The 17,982-nt window shown below is 30.5% G+C and overlaps 1 protein-coding gene across 1 annotated transcript; it reads right to left on the reverse strand.

Moving 5' to 3' along the window:
- Window positions 1–6,224: 6,224 nt before the first annotated feature.
- LOC131936697 (adhesion G-protein coupled receptor D1-like) lies at window positions 6,225–12,996 on the reverse strand. The gene is made up of 13 exons (XM_059293744.1): window positions 12,973–12,996; window positions 12,246–12,440; window positions 10,227–10,273; window positions 9,986–10,106; window positions 9,618–9,718; window positions 9,224–9,326; window positions 8,776–8,923; window positions 8,299–8,368; window positions 7,780–7,846; window positions 7,421–7,506; window positions 7,137–7,263; window positions 6,594–6,635; window positions 6,225–6,308 (listed from the first exon to the last, which is right to left on the reverse strand). Exons 1-13 carry the CDS (start codon window positions 12,994–12,996, stop codon window positions 6,225–6,227), a joined length of 1,215 nt encoding a protein of 404 aa, XP_059149727.1.
- Window positions 12,997–17,982: the final 4,986 nt, after the last annotated feature.

Genomic DNA, 17,982 nt, shown 5'->3' on the forward strand with positions numbered 1-17,982 from the left:
ATTTTAATTGATTTCTGCAATGAGAAAAATCGCCTTGATATACGAGCAATTTGATATACGGGCAAAGCTAAAGAAGAAATTAAAATCGTATTTCAAGGTAACACTATTAAACATAATAGGCATTCTACAACAGTGTTGAACAAATCTAGAATTCTAAAATCTAATATTAGTAGTTTAATTTCTCCCAAATAAAAAGTGTACTAAAAATCTAAGGGAGACAACTTACTGCTAGTCCTTAAAATTGTTTAAGTTCAGCAAATTTTATATTTTTGCATAGAGATAGACATGTTAACAATTTTACATTTTATTTTTCGTAGATCATTTACAACTTTGCAATATATTTTATTGTCTAGCCTCTATTTATTCCCAAAACGTTTATATTTTTTTGACATTAATTGTCATAAAAGCTTTATGATTCGTTTTATACAAACTGATCATAAGCGAAATCATTTGGTCAACGATATTGCGCGTTATCCTTAAGTCGTTGGTAATAAAATACTTTTCTTTTACTTGGCCATATGTAACCATAATGTCAACATTTGGCTTCACAGTCGAAATTGGGGCACAGTAAACTAAGCATTCAGAAGAAACATAGTAGCATACCCTATTGTAGTCCAGTATTTATGGAATTTTATTTCTCCATTTAACTACTATATATACAATTTACTTTCTTGTGTTTGAAACTACAAAAAAATTGATCATTATAATTTTAAATGTTTGAAATAAATGTATTAAAAAGAAAACGGTGGGATAACTGCTATAGATATATATGTTTAAAAAGGAAGAATGTTTGAATTGATGTGTATCATTGTAATGAACATCTTTCCGGCTACTCATAAAATGTATTTAAAAACCCATTAAATCATCATTTAATTACACCTTTGCTTTTTCGTTTTTTTTTAAAATTGTAATTAGACGTTTTGTATTATATCTATGTACAAGTAAACCATCTTAAATGAATAAAAGTAGGCTACATATAAGCAAGAAGTATTACTATATAATTGTAAATCTTTATCAGTCCTCACAAGCCCACGATGAAAACTGTAATACTATTGTGAATATGCAAGGCAAACAGTCGCTGCAAAGTACATGTTTAAAGTTTTTTTTTTTCTTTTTTTCAAAACTTGAGCGGCACTGAGTTGTTTTGGTGACAAAAAAAGTATGTCCACAGTCTATCGGAGGGAAGTAGTGCATGGTAGCAGTATTATACTATTGTACTATTATTATTGTTTTGAGCAGTAATAATGAACTTATAGAAGTGATATATTATATTAGCAGTATTATGCTGTGACTGCTCTACTGTAACAATAAATGGGAGTTGTAATATATTATTTGATCAGTAGTAGACTTGAGGCGTAGTAAAAGACAATGGGTCTAAAAATAAATGTGTACAGTTGTATTGTAATTATACACGTGTTTGAATAAATTAAAAAAAAAACTACTTTTAGTACTATAAAAATCAATTTGAACAATGTTCTAGATGAGTTTTGTTCTTGCAATAGTAATTATTTAGTATCATAAATGTTTTCTTCTTTCTGGACTGTAAAATTAAAGTTGATTTCCTCCATCAAATTATGGTTCAACATGTTATGCTCCTTATGACCAGATGACTTTGACTTCAGCCTGGATTTGTTTCCATAGACTGTATCCATCCAAGTGAAGTATACAAGGTAGCAAAGTTTAATTGTGGGGTTTTTCTCCCCTAGATAGGATGCTGCCCCAACTTAAGATCTAATTTGACTAGTGGACCTAACTGTGGACATTTGAAGTAAGAAATCATGCGAGCTCCTGCCCGACAAGGGCTCATTAATTATTTGAAAATACTAGTCCATAATACTGGCTACTTATTGTGTATCTTACAATACTGGCTACTTATTGTGTATCTTACAATACTAGCTACTTATTGTGTATCTTACAATACTAGCTACGTATTGTGTATCTTACAATACTAGCTACATATTGTGTATCTTATAATACTAGCTACTTATTGTGTATCTTACAATACTAGCTACATATTGTGTATCTTACAATACTAGCTACATATTGTGTATCTTACAATACTAGCTACTTATTATGTATCTTACAATACTAGCTGCATATTGTGTATCTTACAATACTAGCTACGTATTGTGTATCTTTCAATACTAGCTACTTATTGTGTATCTTACAATACTAGCTACATATTGTGTATCTTACAATACTAGCTACATATTGTGTATCTTACAATACTAGCTACATATTGTGTATCTTACAATACTAGCTACATATTGTGTATCTTACAATACTAGCTACATATTGTGTATCTCACAATACTAGCTACATATTGTGTATCTTACAATACTAGCTACATATTGTGTATCTAACAATACTAGCTACATATTGTGTATCTTACAATACTAGCTACATATTGTGCACCTTACAATACTAGCTACATATTGTGTATCTTACAATACTAGCTACATATTGTGTATCTTACAATACTAGCTACATATTGTGTATCTTACAATACTAGCTACATATTGTGTATCTTACAATACTAGCTACATATTGTGTATCTTACAATACTAGCTACATATTGTGTATCTAACAATACTAGCTACATATTGTGTATCTTACAATACTAGCTACATATTGTGTATCTAACAATACTAGCTACATATTGTGTATCTTACAATACTAGCTACATATTGTGCACCTTACATTACTAGCTACATATTGTGTATCTAACAATACTAGCTACATATTGTGCACCTTACAATACTAGCTACATATTGTGTATCTTACAATACTAGCTACATATTGTGTATCTTACAATACTAGCTACATATTGGTTTTATTACGACTGGAACAAATGATAACCTATATTGGTCTGACATAATTGCGTTCCATCTAATATTACAACAACCCTGTTAAGTCGATTACAAGAAACACATTGAAAAGAATGCATTATGTCGATTAACCTATAATTGATTGTAAAATTGTTATTTTCAAATGAATTGAATCCGCCCGTTATGGATAAACACTACTTTTGATTATTTATTAATATAATTTTTGTATCATTGGTCAGATAAAACAGGGCAAAAATTACCAGATTTTAAGCTATGTTTTGACGACTTGAAATAAATGCAATTCGTTATGCAGTGTAGTAGATGTAAAGTCAATATGAAGCACACGTAAAAATAAAAAGAACATAGCGATACAACATTGTTGACATTATAATCATGGAATTGCAAATGCAAATCAAGCAGTGGCGCTAACAATAACACTAGTATATACGTTAATGAGATAGAAATACAATTGTACAGATATGATATATTGACTAACGACGTCTGTAAACTAGCAATTCTAAAAAAAATGAATATTAGAAACAAATTGAGCAAACATATTTTTTTGCTAATGTCAAAATGAACAAAAAACATTGTATACAAAATGTATAACCAGTAAACTATATTATCATTAAATGTTTAAACATAAAATTAAGGCAATATAAAATCATGCTAAAGTATTTTAAATGTAAGAAAACATTCCGTGTAAAAAAGAATTATAAGCAAAGTGTGCTGTGCAAACTACAGTAACAAGTTTTTTCTAAAAAAATGAAATAATTGAAGGTATTAAAACCTAAGTTTTACTATATTTGCTTTAGAATATTAATTTAAACAAGAATCAAACCAACACAGTAAAGTATTTTTTTCACGACGTAGCAACATATTCAAAACACCTTCAATGGTGGCCAATATTTTAGCGAAACTTCATATAGCTTCAGGTTATAATTATACAATTAATACATTATTGTCCTTCTCAAAGTTGTCCTAACCGTATAACTAGCCTAACGTATTAATGCCTCTATATAATGGACACAATGTGGTGTTAGTGTAAACCAGTGGTCTCCAAACTTTTCAGTCCGAGGGCCGCATTAACTATCAAATTTCACTTCGAGGGCCAGTTTCTTCCAGGCTTGTCTTTGATTTTTCTGGACCAAGTTCCTCAGCCATCACAAACAAACGTTTTTTCCGTGGACAAAAAGATCTCCGCGGGCCGGATGAGAGGACATCGCGGGCCGCATCCGGCCCGCGGGCCGTAGTTTGGAGACCCCTGGTGTAAACAATCAATCGTGAGATTATTCTAAGGCGGCATTACTTGTCCCATAAATACGTTTCTCTATTTGGTCAGTAAATCATAATTGCTAAGATATGTCCATTTATATGTTCAATTTCCGAAAAGGTATAATCTGAAATAAGTAAAAAAGTAAGTATAAGTAAAAAATATTAAGTCGTACTTATTTAGTGTAATAGTTTTAAAAGGATAATAAATTATGCAAAAAAAACAACAATAAATACATTAAATATATTGTTCAAATTAAATTTTTAATTCTAAATTGTCATTGGCATAGGTGTATTACAATAATGTGAGTGTAACATTCTTACTCAATAAGGTTATTCACATACTCTACCAAACACGAGTTCGTAAATTTACGCGAATTTGATGTTACTGTCAGGCAGTATAGCGCAATAGTTTTATACATTTGCGTGTCTTATATAGACAATTGTAATTATTCATAAGTTACCTCAGATGTGTAGTTAAAGTGTAAACAAAGTAAAGCGTCATATATAGACATAGCGTTACATTGGGTAGATGAAATAGAGTTTCCTGACATCGGCTCATAAAGTGAAGGTGTGGTCAGCACTTTGTACAGCCGCCTTTACTTTCCCTAACATTAACATAAGTTAGTAACGCATCACAGCTGGACACTCTAATGACTTCAATCGCTCATGCCACGCCGTCAATGGTACTAAAGTGTACTGAATCCTTATTTATTGAATTAACCCTTCTAAAATTGAGAACATTTTGAAACTATCTAAATCAAAGTCACCACATTGAGAAAGGCCTATACTAAACATACCAGTGACTATATCATTTGACCAGTATGGCCTATACTAAATATACCAGTGACTATAACATTTGACCAGAATGGCCTATACTAAACATACCAGTGAATATAACATATGACCAGAATGGCCTATACTAAACATACCAGTGACTATAACATTTGACCAGAAAGGCCTATACTAAACATACCAGTGACTATAACATTTGACCAGAATGGCCTATACTAAACATACCAGTGACTATAACATTTGACCAGAATGGCCTATACTAAACATACCAGTGACTATAACATTTGACCAGAATGGCCTATACTTAACATACCAGTGACTATAACATTTGACCAGAATGGCCTATACTAAAAATATCAGTGACTATAACATTTGACCAAAATGGCCTATACTAAACATACCAGTGACTATAACATTTGACCAGAATGGCCTATACTAAACATACCAGTGACTATAACATTTAACCAGAATGGCCTATACTAAACATACCAGTGAATATAACATATGACCAGTATGGCCTATACTAAACATACCAGTGACTATAACATTTGACCAGAATTGCCTATACTAAACATACCAGTGACTATAACATTTGACCAGAATGGCCTATACTAAACATACCAGTGACTATAACATTTGACCAGAATGGCCTATACTAAACATACCAGTGACTTAACATTTGACCAGAATGGCCTATACTAAACATACCAGTGACTTAACATTTGACCAGAATGGCCTATACTAAACATACCAGTGACTATAACATTTGACCAGAATGGCCTATACTAAACATACCAGTGACTATAACATTTCACCAGAATGGCCTATACTAAATATACCAGTGACTATAACATTTGACCAGAATGGCCTATACTAAACATACCAGTGACTATAACATTTGACCAGAATGGCCTACACTAAACATACCAGTGACTATAACATTTCACCAGAATGGCCTATACTAAATATACCAGTGACTATAACATTTGACCAGAATGGCCTATATTAAACATACCAGTGACTATAACATTTGACCAGAATGGCCTACACTAAACATACCAGTGACTATAACATTTAACCAGAATGGCCTATACTAAAAATATCAGCGACTATAACATTTGACCAGAATGGCCTGTACTAAACATACCAGTGACTATAACATTTGACCAGAATGGCCTATACTAAAAATATCAGTGACTATAACATTTGACCAGAATGGCCTATACTAAACATACCAGTGACTATAACATTTGACCAGAATGGCCTATACTAAACATACCAGTGACTATAACATTTGACCAGAATGGCCTATACTAAACATACCAGTGACTATAACATTTGACCAGTTGTATGTCCAGAGTCCAGTTTGTCCGCTCTGTACCTACGTATAAATGTCCGCGCACCATCTCGAACCTGTTTAAATTCAATCGTCATTAAAACAATTAAATTCATGTTGAAAACATACTTTACTTGTTAACCTACGTCTAGATACTTATGAGTGTATATAACAGAGTCTTAAGTTTGTATAGCTGGATCAGCTTTAATCGATAGTTATCAATACAGCAATGTTTTATATTAAGTGATACATGTTGGTGACCAACAAAATAACGCATATGTATACAGTGAACCAAGGTGATATACCCTATATACTGTCTATTCAGATCAATTGTTCCCTCTAGATAAAAATCAATCACCTACCTGCTGTTGAAGCAAACACTGGCAAATGAAAATTAATAAACCCTGGAAAATTGAAGCAAAAATATATTTTTATAGAAAAGAAAAAAAATCTTCCGAATAACAGTCGTATACAAATAAACTTCGATTGTGTTAGATGCCTACTTTTTTACATTTATGTTCTTTGCTCAATTTGTATTTGTCATCGAATACTATGAATCATGTTAGACTGTTAGACTGGTACATCTTTAATTTCTTTCAAACAATGTATACACTGACAAAGATTAAAAGCTGGATATAACTTTTTAAAACAAGGTTATATTTTTAAAAAATACCGAATAAAAAATAAATAAATCATTGTTTATGTATCCCTTATATATTCAATAATATTTCAAGTATGAACGTAACTTTAGAAGACAATTATAGGAAATACAAATTTAAATTATAAAATAAAATAAAACAGCATTCAGTGATCTACTAGAATTGTAAATGCATATAAATAAGAAAACAACAACACTAACCTTTAAATACACAATTAAATAAAAATATTAAAACAACGCCACGAACCTGCAGTGAGTTAGTGAGAGCAAACAGGTACTGGAAGATCACGTGGGGGTCTGTCATGGACAAGACACCAAACACCCAGGACAGGCCGAGGATTGGGGACAAGATACAGATGGACCGGACAACTGACCTATTATCGATTGTACATACATGTAACAATGCATGTAATATTTAAAAATGAGAAAACTAATAATAACTCAAAGTATCGCACTATACAAATGTTATGTATTATTTTAAAGACTACGTGTAGGTAATAGTGTTGTATAACATCTCAATGTTTCGCTTACTTAGTTCTAGCCACAAGTGGTTTGTTGGACATGAAATGTGAAGTCTGCATGACTTTAAGGACAACAAACACAATGATGAAATTTAGCTGTAAAGGAATGCACACTTTTAGGAATATAAGACACAATATATGTAGAAAATCAACATAATAATGGATTAAAAACTGTACTTTTCAAAAAAGGTTAAAAATAATTAACATTTTTACTTATAAAAAGTAATTTAATTTTTATTTGTAAAAAGGTCAATTAATAAATTTGGGGAATAATATTACGCATTTAAATAGTTACTAATATATTAAATTAACCAAAGAAGACAAAAATACTTATTTATTTAATGTTTAACAGTAATTGCCTTGACTTACCAAAATAATACTTAGCGCTGGGACTGAAAAAGACCAAAAGACACCAGACTCAATGGAAAGCCAGCAACTGAAAAGACCGGGTTAGATTTGATGTATAAACATGGCTATTATACAATGGAAATGAACTACACAATATATGATTATTTTTTTTAAAAACATTGTGATAAATACGTTACAACTAAGAGTTTACTATGTGTCAGTATGTATCTATGAGCTTTAATCATTGTGATAAATACGTTACAACTAAGAGTTTACTATGTGTCAGTAGTGTATCCATGAGCTTTAATCATTGTGATAAATACGTTACAACTAAGAGTTTACTATGTGTCAGTAGTGTATCCATGAGCTTTAATCATTGTGATAAATACGTTACAACTACGAGTTTACTATGTGTCAGTAGTGTATCCATGAGCTTTAATCATTGTGATAAATACGTTACAACTACGAGTTTACTATGTGTCAGTAGTGTATCTATGAGCTATAATCATTGTGATAAATAAGTTATAAGTAGGAGTTTACTATGTGTCAGTAGTGTATCCATGAGCTTTAGTCACTGCAAGAGTTATGACCACAATAAGCAAAGGTCCACCTGTAATGTTGTAGTATTCAAATTGTTATATTAAAGGATATAACGTTTAGCGTTATATTCGACATATATAATGCATTTCTACCAATACAATCACAATTTGCAACAGGTAATTAGACGCATGCATCTAAGGAAAGCATTGGTCTATGTTCTGTTATGTGTTAAAAGTGTAATTATAGTTACACAACAAAACATCCACCTAAGAATATATCTTCTCACTTTCTAAGCATTTAATGTGAATATCTAATATACACTCATCTAATAAATATATTGCACGTCAATAATATTTAACTATTTTTGTATGCTGGTTAATTATATTAAGTTGATTCCTAAATACCTTAAAAATAATAATAATGAAAACTAAATCATCCAATGAATGTTAGTATAAAGATTGTCACAAGACATCATACCATAAGACAACGGAAGTAAGTAGCGCAGGACCGGACGTGACGTCATACTAATGACTGACAAGAGGACATTGAGACCTTGACCCAGCATGGAGAAAAACACAACAAGGAACAGGAAGTGAAGGACCGCAGCAATGGCCGTGCACAAGACCTAATCCAAAAGGTTGATTAGAGTAAAAGTTATAACAATTTAAAATATTACTTCAGTTTCAACAAGGGAAACTAACGTTTATAATATTATCTGTTATATCCTTTATATTATTAAAATCTATAAGTGCGTAGATAAAATATATATATATATATATATATATATATATATATATATATATATATATATATGTATATATATATATATATATATATATATATATATATATATATATATATATATATATTTATATATATAATCAGGCTTTGTTTAACTGTGATATTTCAAGCTGCAATGATTTACCTTGTTTTGTGTCTGGTTTATTCCCGCTAAAAACACGACATAGCCAAGTGTCAAGGTCACAGATAGGTTGACATAAAGGACAGCTCGGTCAGATTTTACATATCTACAGGTGTATGTAAAACTTTTCAATTAGCAGTTATGAATTGAATAAGATTAGAAACAAATACTACTTACCATAGCCTTGTAAGATAACATTTATAATTTCTTTGATTTTTTTTAGTCATAACAAAATATTTATTCATTTGATACAATATCTTTCTAAAAGCCTTATTATTAAAGATAAACAATAACTTAACATACGTAACTTTTTTGAAAACTTTTTCTTAGCACAAAATACATTTCAAACACATGTTTATACGTATGGCATAGCCCTACATGATTCCTTATTTCCTACCTCCACAGAACGGTATAGACCAGGACGGTAGCCAGCAGACATATTATAGATACAGATAAACATATGATGGAGATTGTGTTTATTATGTAGTTATCTTTATGCTGAGAATAGAGATTTGAATGTTAGCTTCTATTTGGAAACAACTTTTATAAAAAGTTAAAAAAAAAACAAAATGTTCAATCGTAACAAAAAAAAAAAGAAAAGAAAAAACAGTCACAAAAAAAGACTAAAAATAAAGATAGTTGCACTTTTTTACAAAGTATTTCATAACAAAAACAACACAAATGGCATGTTACTTTATGTTAGGTAAATTGATATCCGATCATATTATGTGCTTATACAACACACCTTTGTTAAATATAACGTACCTGGTCAATGTAGGGACTCATAAGAACAGCGAAGTTTGTCGTATGGCTGCACTCACACGTCACATAGTCCTGGTCATAGTACACCACGTGACACCCGTCAGACGACCACACGCCGCTCTGACTGAATACAAAACATAATTTGAAAAAGAAAAATTAAAACAAAACAAGCATTGTTTATTTGCCAATTACAGTTTAATATTTTGACTAGAAAAGCAGACTGCTAGACATTATGAGCACTTACTCAGCTGAAAAGTCCAGGAAAACACAGACTGGGGTTCTGTAATTAGCCTGGAGAGTAATAAAACAATTTATAATATCTGTTAAAACAATGATTACATTACCATTTTTATTATAAAACATCAAAAAACTACAAGTAATGTCTTACATAATTAGTGTAGAATGAAACCCTGAGCGGGGTATGAAGTTCTCCATCAAAACCACGAATAGAAAATGCGATGATATCAGATACCAACGTTTTCTTAGCGAGTTCTTTGTTGTGCCTGTTAGCGAGATTGTAACGAATATATATATATATATATATATATATATATATATATATATATATATATATATATATATATATATATATATATATATATATATAATTATATATATATAATTATATATATATAATTATATATATATATATATATATATATATATATATATATATATATATATGTTTGTGGGCATATATGTTTGTGTGTATGTATGTGCTTTTTGTTTACCTATTTTGTTTTTCTTGATTTACCATCAACTTGGATTTCAACCCGGCGTAGATGATGATAGAGTAATTGAGCGCGCCTGAAGCATAACAATCAAAACCTTTTTTTTTTATTTAAAGAAACGCAACGTATTTTTTGTTTATTAATTAACAAGTACTTGAGTAATACAACAGTTGTATGTAAATGAATGATTTTTAAAGTAAAAGGTAAATTACAAATGCACGATATCAAAATTCAAACTTTGTAAAAGTAAATCTTACCACCGAATGTTTGGCTCACATTGTGTGACAAATACAAACTGTTGTTTGTTTTCAATGATATATTATAGGATTCTTCGACTCCATTGACCATTGGGAAATGTATGTCAGCTTCTGATTGGTTAATTATTATTGCTAAAGAGCAGAAACACATTTAATTTTTTTAACAGACATCGATGTAAATGTCATATTAATAGAAGATAGAATAGCATATAAAGTTACAACTCTAACATGGAGAAACACAATACAATACATGTTAAGGATATACTTTAATTGAAATATTGAGTTATGTCAAGCAGTGACGTCTCAAGGCATGAAAAAAAGCAAAGGAGTGGGGGGGGGGGGGTGTTGCGAAAATAATGTAACTTTTTGACGGGGAAATTGGTCTTGCTTAAAATCATATTAAATTCATTGCATTACGAATGCAAATGTATCCAATAAAAATAAGTTGTAGGATGAAGAGGTGACGCTGTACCGAATAAGTAAAATCGTTGGAAGGTGCAGGTGCGACAATTGTTATTTACTACAAGATTGTCATTCGAATAATTGAGACCAGTAATATCATTATTATTATAATGCAAATATCACATTTTTATACATATTATGTTACCCATATATTTAGAAAACACATAGCTGAGTAAACGTTGATTAAAATAAATAGATTCGGAATTGACACTTAAATATTATATATTTTACCTAGCGTGTCCTGTATTATGACTGTAATGTTTGCAGAAGATTTAACGACGATATTTTCCATGTAGTTAACCAGTCTAGTCGCGGCCTGCTCCCCTCTCTTATTTAACTGATGCCAGACGTGTTCTTCTATTTGTATTATCGAGTCTACCACTGATGTTATCTTCTGATAAACAAAGATTTTTAAATACATTTTAATGAAGTTATTAAAAAAAAAGATATCGCTGTAAAATTATAAAATGTTGACTCAACAAAATGTGTGTCATTTTCTCTGATATTTACTTTGCGTTTCCAAATCCATGCAAAATTATTTTATTAGACAGATTAATCACTTACAGTTTTTTTAATAGTAAAACCAAAGCTAAAATACATACATGTGTGTTTTTTTATGTTTCTAAAATATCATATAACTTAACTAATGCCAGTCAAGTTTGTATCGAATGTAACATCATGTAGGCACGTTTCTCATGATTGACTCAATATTTATCATAGTAATTAAATTGCAAGAATGTTAAACGTAATCAAGGTCACAGCTCAAAATTCGCATATAATTTATAAATGGCTTTAGAAAACCAAAAACACAACCTTCAGTAAATGATCATCTACAATGATAACTGTAGAGTTAACTGCTGACGAGACCATATCTAGAAAGTCGATTATGAGTTTCAGATCACCAGGTATAACTTCCCTTCCAATAGTTGTAAGTTTAGAGTAGATCTTGTCCAAAGTGTTTTCAACCACTCTATGTGCACGCAATTTGTTCTTAAGTATATCATAGCTCTGTGGCATTCATGTTAATAAAATATATTAGAACCATTTAAGATCATTTAAATATTAGCTTTAAGTTGGAACATAAGTTTAATTATCTAAATATATATGAGGCTAAAATAATTGTTTTTATCTTCTAGGTAGTCTATAGCAGACAGCAAATAATTTAGGTAAATATATATTTCAAACATGTGCTTTAAATATAGATCAGTAATATTGTATTATTTTGAATATAACAACATGAGTAAATACCTATACACGTGTGGTCCATTATCTTCTTGTTAATATTATATTAAACTTTGTATTGTGATACAGACATTGTATTAACCATGTTTTCCTACACATAATCTAAAGTAAACGCGATATCGGCATACCGTATTATTAAATAAAGTAGGCATTTGTAAGCAGATTTACACAATCATAATCATGTGTGGGTACATTTTTTGACAATTTGCTTGAACAAACAATGCATTCCTCCTAAACAATTGTATTCGCTGAAAATGATGTCGATGTTTCTTTAAAACGAGTAATTACTTTTACTTACAATTTTCCTTAGGTCAAGGTCCATGGTGTTAAACTCAAAGTCTGGATTAAAAAAAAAGGTTAGTTTATAACAAAAAGAAAATCAATTTAACAATAACGTATTAGATAAGCAATAAAAGAAACATATTTGTTTACACACACGCACATACACAGTGGTACTCTAAAATAAAATTATAATTAGTTACTTTCCAATCTGCCTTCAAACAGTTGAGCCACCGATTTTTTTTACTTATATTCAATTAGAAAAATGACTGATTAAATACATGAATTAAAAATGTCTAAAAAAAAAACAACAAGAAAGGAGTATAAAAAGAAATAAACTGGTTTTATTAAGTGTATATTGTTTGGAAATCACTCAACATGAGCTAACTGGAGATGATGGCGGAAGAGTAGGGTAAAGGAGCATTTGTCCCTTTAATTAACAGACTTGTTACAATTGTAATGTAACGCGTTTTCTCTAAAATTAATGGAACTTAACTAACATTCTGTGAACAAAGTTGAACTTCAATGTTACTCGATAAGTATTGTAATTTTTGCTTAACTTGTGTGAAATTATTCTCACCAATATTTACATTTTTCTTCGCATTTTTACTCATTTTAATATAAATAACATTGTAAACTAAATTGTTTAATGTTATTTGTTTCTTCCTCAATTTTTATAATATATTGCGGAAATAAGTTAGACCAAGTCGTTTCATAGTTTCAATATACAATCAATTACACATTTTAAAGTGTGATTTGCAGAAGATTGTGAAACCCGCTAATACGGTAAAGCGTATCTCAAATTTAGCTCGTAACTCAAAGAAAAAAAAACTCTCTCAAACATTAACAAACTTAACTTTCTTCCCCAACCACAACGATAGGCCTACTACACTAAAATGTGACATTCTTGCTTACCGCGTCATAAACTCATCAACTTCTATTAATGCAAAACATTTCACATTACACACACTCTCGTAACCTTTCAATACTTTATTTATTTCCATAACATTACCCCCCCCCCCCCCTCCCTTTACCCCTTCTTTTCCACAAATATAAGATCATACGTCAGAAATATGTTTCTTATAGTAAATAATAAAAAAAATGACATTTGTTCCTGTGTGTTTATATCGAGCGAAATGACTAAGGAAATCTGCTCGCTATTCAAAAGGTCTATCGTTAGAGTCGTTAACTCAATTTCTGATTAGATCATGTAAAAAGATTTAGATAGTAAAATCTTATTATTTTCATATATTTAAAAAATGTATTATTAGACGCCAAATCAACCACCTTTAGGGGCACCGGATACTCCTGGTTCACTTTTATTAAACGATATAATAGCCCATCGTATCCATAGTATAATTGTTATATCACTCTTAAACTTTTCCTATGTACAGACTGTAAATTTAACATGAGCTGCTATTAGTTTGTTTGGCTTACTTTCACACTAAATTTAAAGTTATCTTCATTCTACGTTAGTATGCACACACACTTTATTTACCACAAATTGCATTTTAATTAGTTTTATCTGAATCATCTTAACGAAGCAGAAGCATTAACCAAGATTATTTTTAATCATTTCGAAATTTAATAACACGTACCCAATATAAATATAACTAACACTATTTATTCAGTCTAACCTAAATCGTACTAATCTAACTCAAACGGTAGGTCCTACATACACAGTCTCATCCCCCACACACACTACCTCACACACGCGTAATATACCCACACATAAGTATATTTCTAATTTGTTCCGACTGTGCTAAACGATATTTTTCACGAAGTAAATACTTCTATACTCTATAGGCTTACAAGAGCAAATAAAACGTTGTGTGCATTATACTAGGTAAGCAGTAACATGTTGGTATTTATAACTCACATGGCGGAACTTCACAAACAAACGTTGCTGTGGTTGATTGGTTCACACGCTCCCTTACGGTGTCTTTGATGACGACAGGATTATCAGCATCGTAGATTGAGTCCCCTCCTGCAACCGGACTTATCTCCAAACAGAAAGAAAAAATTGTGTCAAGATATATTGCATTTCAAATTTCTCAGAATTCGACATTTGACAATGCACGTTTTAATAAAATAAACAATCGGTATAAACATTACACTAAAAATATAATAAAAAAAACAGAAAAGCAAATAACTCGTATTTTTTTCAATTATGAAGTCCACTTAAAACGAACTTAAAGAACAAATTTATGGAAAGAAATTTTGAAGTGCTTACACCAGCATGGAATAACAAATTAAACAACGAAGGTATTTTTGATAGCGGTAAATATTTGATAGATTTCTCCTTATAGAAAAGTCCTACCTAAATTTACATTTTTGGAATGATTTCATACAACTCTATGATTTTATTCTAACTTTTTTTCAAGTGCTGCGTGGTAGAATCTATAAGAAAGAGGGCTACGAGTTCGGGTTAAAAACATAACTTTTGGCGGTTTTCTTTTGTTTTAATAGTGTAGTGGACTCAACCGAGAACTGCCCATTGATATTTTAGAAATAATGTATGATGTTAATAAAAATGTATGTCTATATAGTTATACACATCAAACTGGTTGATTTTTGTTGGACTTTACTAAAGAATGTATTCAATTGAAGTTTTTACAATTTTAGGTAACTTATCAAAATGTAAAAAAAGCCGAAAACAATGTTATTGAACACACCCATCACATAAATTAAAAACAAAATTAGCGAAGCTTAAAAAATAATATCAGCATGATTTTTTTAGCGCAATTTCCATTCTGGAGAATTGCGTTTATTAACCCGTCATTTCTGGATGTATGAATGTATGAATGAATGGATGGATGGATGGATGGATGGATGGATGTGTGTCCGCAGCTTTAAGTCGTATCTTCTCCTCAACGAAGCAATATCGATGACTAGTTCCAAAAGCAATTATGTTAAGCAAGTTACGAGGATGAACATAGGCCATAAAAATTACGGGTTTCTTTCATGGATTTCCCGGAAAAGCCAAAAAACCTTGAAAAAATGCAGTTTTTGGCCCATATCTCGGCAACCAGACCACTTAGCGACTTGAAACATGTACCAATCGATTCCAGCCATAATTTAGAACAATATTGCCGAAGAAAGTTTTCAAAAATATCCTTTCGTTAGGTCACAAATTTTTTTTTTAATTAATTAAAATTTGGACCGAATTAGTAGGCATTTTTTCCAATCACACCACACGCGTCATCACGTTCAATAGCTGCGCCATCACGTTCAATGGCTGCGTCATCACATTCAGTAGGCGCGCAATGGTTTTTAGTCATGTAACTCTATTGTAAATAAAACATGTAAAATACTGAAAAAAATTAATAAAAAACGTTTTAATAACTAACCAATGGTTTTACTAACCCTGCTCTTGATTTACGCTACGACAGAGCTATTTTTAGATAACATAAGGAAATTGCGCTTAAATGAAACTAGACTTTTTAATTAACTTGTTTTTTGAGTTTTGCATAATAATCACCTTGGAGTTCTTGTAGTGCAAAAAAAAAGATAAATGTATCTTCAAATCAAAAAGAAAAGTAAATAACGTTCTCTTTATGTGTAACTTCAATAATATTGGTTCTAAAAATATTAAATTTCTGAATTCTTTTCAGACTCAATATGTAGTTTTTAAAAAAAGTTTTATGCTCACTTTGATTGCAAAATCTAAAAAAAAACTTTTTTAGCAAGTCAACAATAATGATGGAATGATTCTCGTCAACTTGGTAATGCCTTTTGTCATTAATAATACAATCATAGTGCATTAATATATCAGTTAAGGCTATGGGCTAATAGGCTAAGTTTAGGCATAAGGTTTGGAGTTTCATTTATGATTGGAGCTAGCTTAGTGTTTGGGTTGAGTTTAGAGTTGGGTTAAGTAGGATTAGGTTTTTTTATGATTTGTATAAACAAATTGAATGACTTTAACCAGAGCAAATATTAAGGATTGTTATTTCTCACCTATATTGTCGATTGTTTTTTCGTCCCAATAAAGCGTATTAAAAACGTGCTTTTTTGGCAGCCAATCATAAGTGCGTATGAATACAATGTTTATTTCCTAGAAAACCCGTGACAGATTATGGGCGCTTTGTGTATATTATAATTTATTGTTGAACGCAATAAGCACCACCATGAAAATTGCAATAACTGATATCAAGAAAATAGTATAAAATGGCATTTTAACTGAATATATAATAATGATAATAATAACGTTTGAACTAATAATCTGAGTTAGAATAAGATTGTACTTTAGCATGAACATAAATGTATACATGTGCTAGATGTGAATTTCATATTTTATTGTTTTAATTAAACACAATAATCTAACACATTTTAAAATACTTTTAGACATCCCCATAAAAATGTTTTTCTTGACATTGATTTTTCATTATCTAATCTGTATAATGTACATTAATATATATGAAGTGGAACAATAACATTTACAACATAATTCAAAATGTACATTTTCATGTTGATTGAATTTGAAAACATTACTTTTAGAAAGTTTCCTCACAATGTTTGATCTCTAAAATAACAAATGTTAAAATAGTATAAGTTATAAAGTAATGTCTTCGTTTTAACAAATCTAATTTGATTACTCTTTTCATTTGTCTTATAAATATGCCTCGTGACTTGTCTCGGGTTCGCACAACATCTGAAACATATAGAAATAAATAAAACGCATTTTAGATGACAATTCATTTACAATTAAAGTACACAACACAATCAATTATTTTCTCTTTTCCGCCATCTAGCTATTATGGAGAAACTGCTATACAGACGATCAAGAAACAAAATATATAAAATAACATGTTTTAACTCCAAACTAGCATACATGTCCCCGAGCGTTGCCATGGGGGTAAAAAAAGTCCGACTAAATATATAAGAAGGGTTTCATCAATACGTTACCAATCAAATGTTCTTAGAAGCGTGAACTTGTTTTCTAAAACTGAGTTATTTAAATGTAAACAATGCCTGTGCTTTGATTATAAATATTGGTACACGGGTTAATCTACTTTACTGCATGAAT

Source organism: Physella acuta, unplaced genomic scaffold (genome assembly GCF_028476545.2).
Source record: "Physella acuta isolate Inbredline_101_S28 unplaced genomic scaffold, ASM2847654v3 ptg000185l, whole genome shotgun sequence".
Classification (NCBI taxonomy): domain Eukaryota; kingdom Metazoa; phylum Mollusca; class Gastropoda; family Physidae; genus Physella; species Physella acuta.

What these genes read in the sequence shown, in the direction of transcription:
- LOC131936697 (XM_059293744.1), bottom strand. Translation starts at nt 12,996, where the DNA reads ATGGACCTTGACCTAAGGAAAATT. An exon ending in ACCTTGACCTAAGGAAAATT is followed by an intron (nt 12,441 to 12,972) that starts GTAAGTAAAAGT and finishes TGAATGCCACAG; the next exon opens with AGCTATGATATACTTAAGAA. An exon ending in TGAGTCCCTACATTGACCAG is followed by an intron (nt 9,719 to 9,985) that starts GTACGTTATATT and finishes CTCTATTCTCAG; the next exon opens with CATAAAGATAACTACATAAT.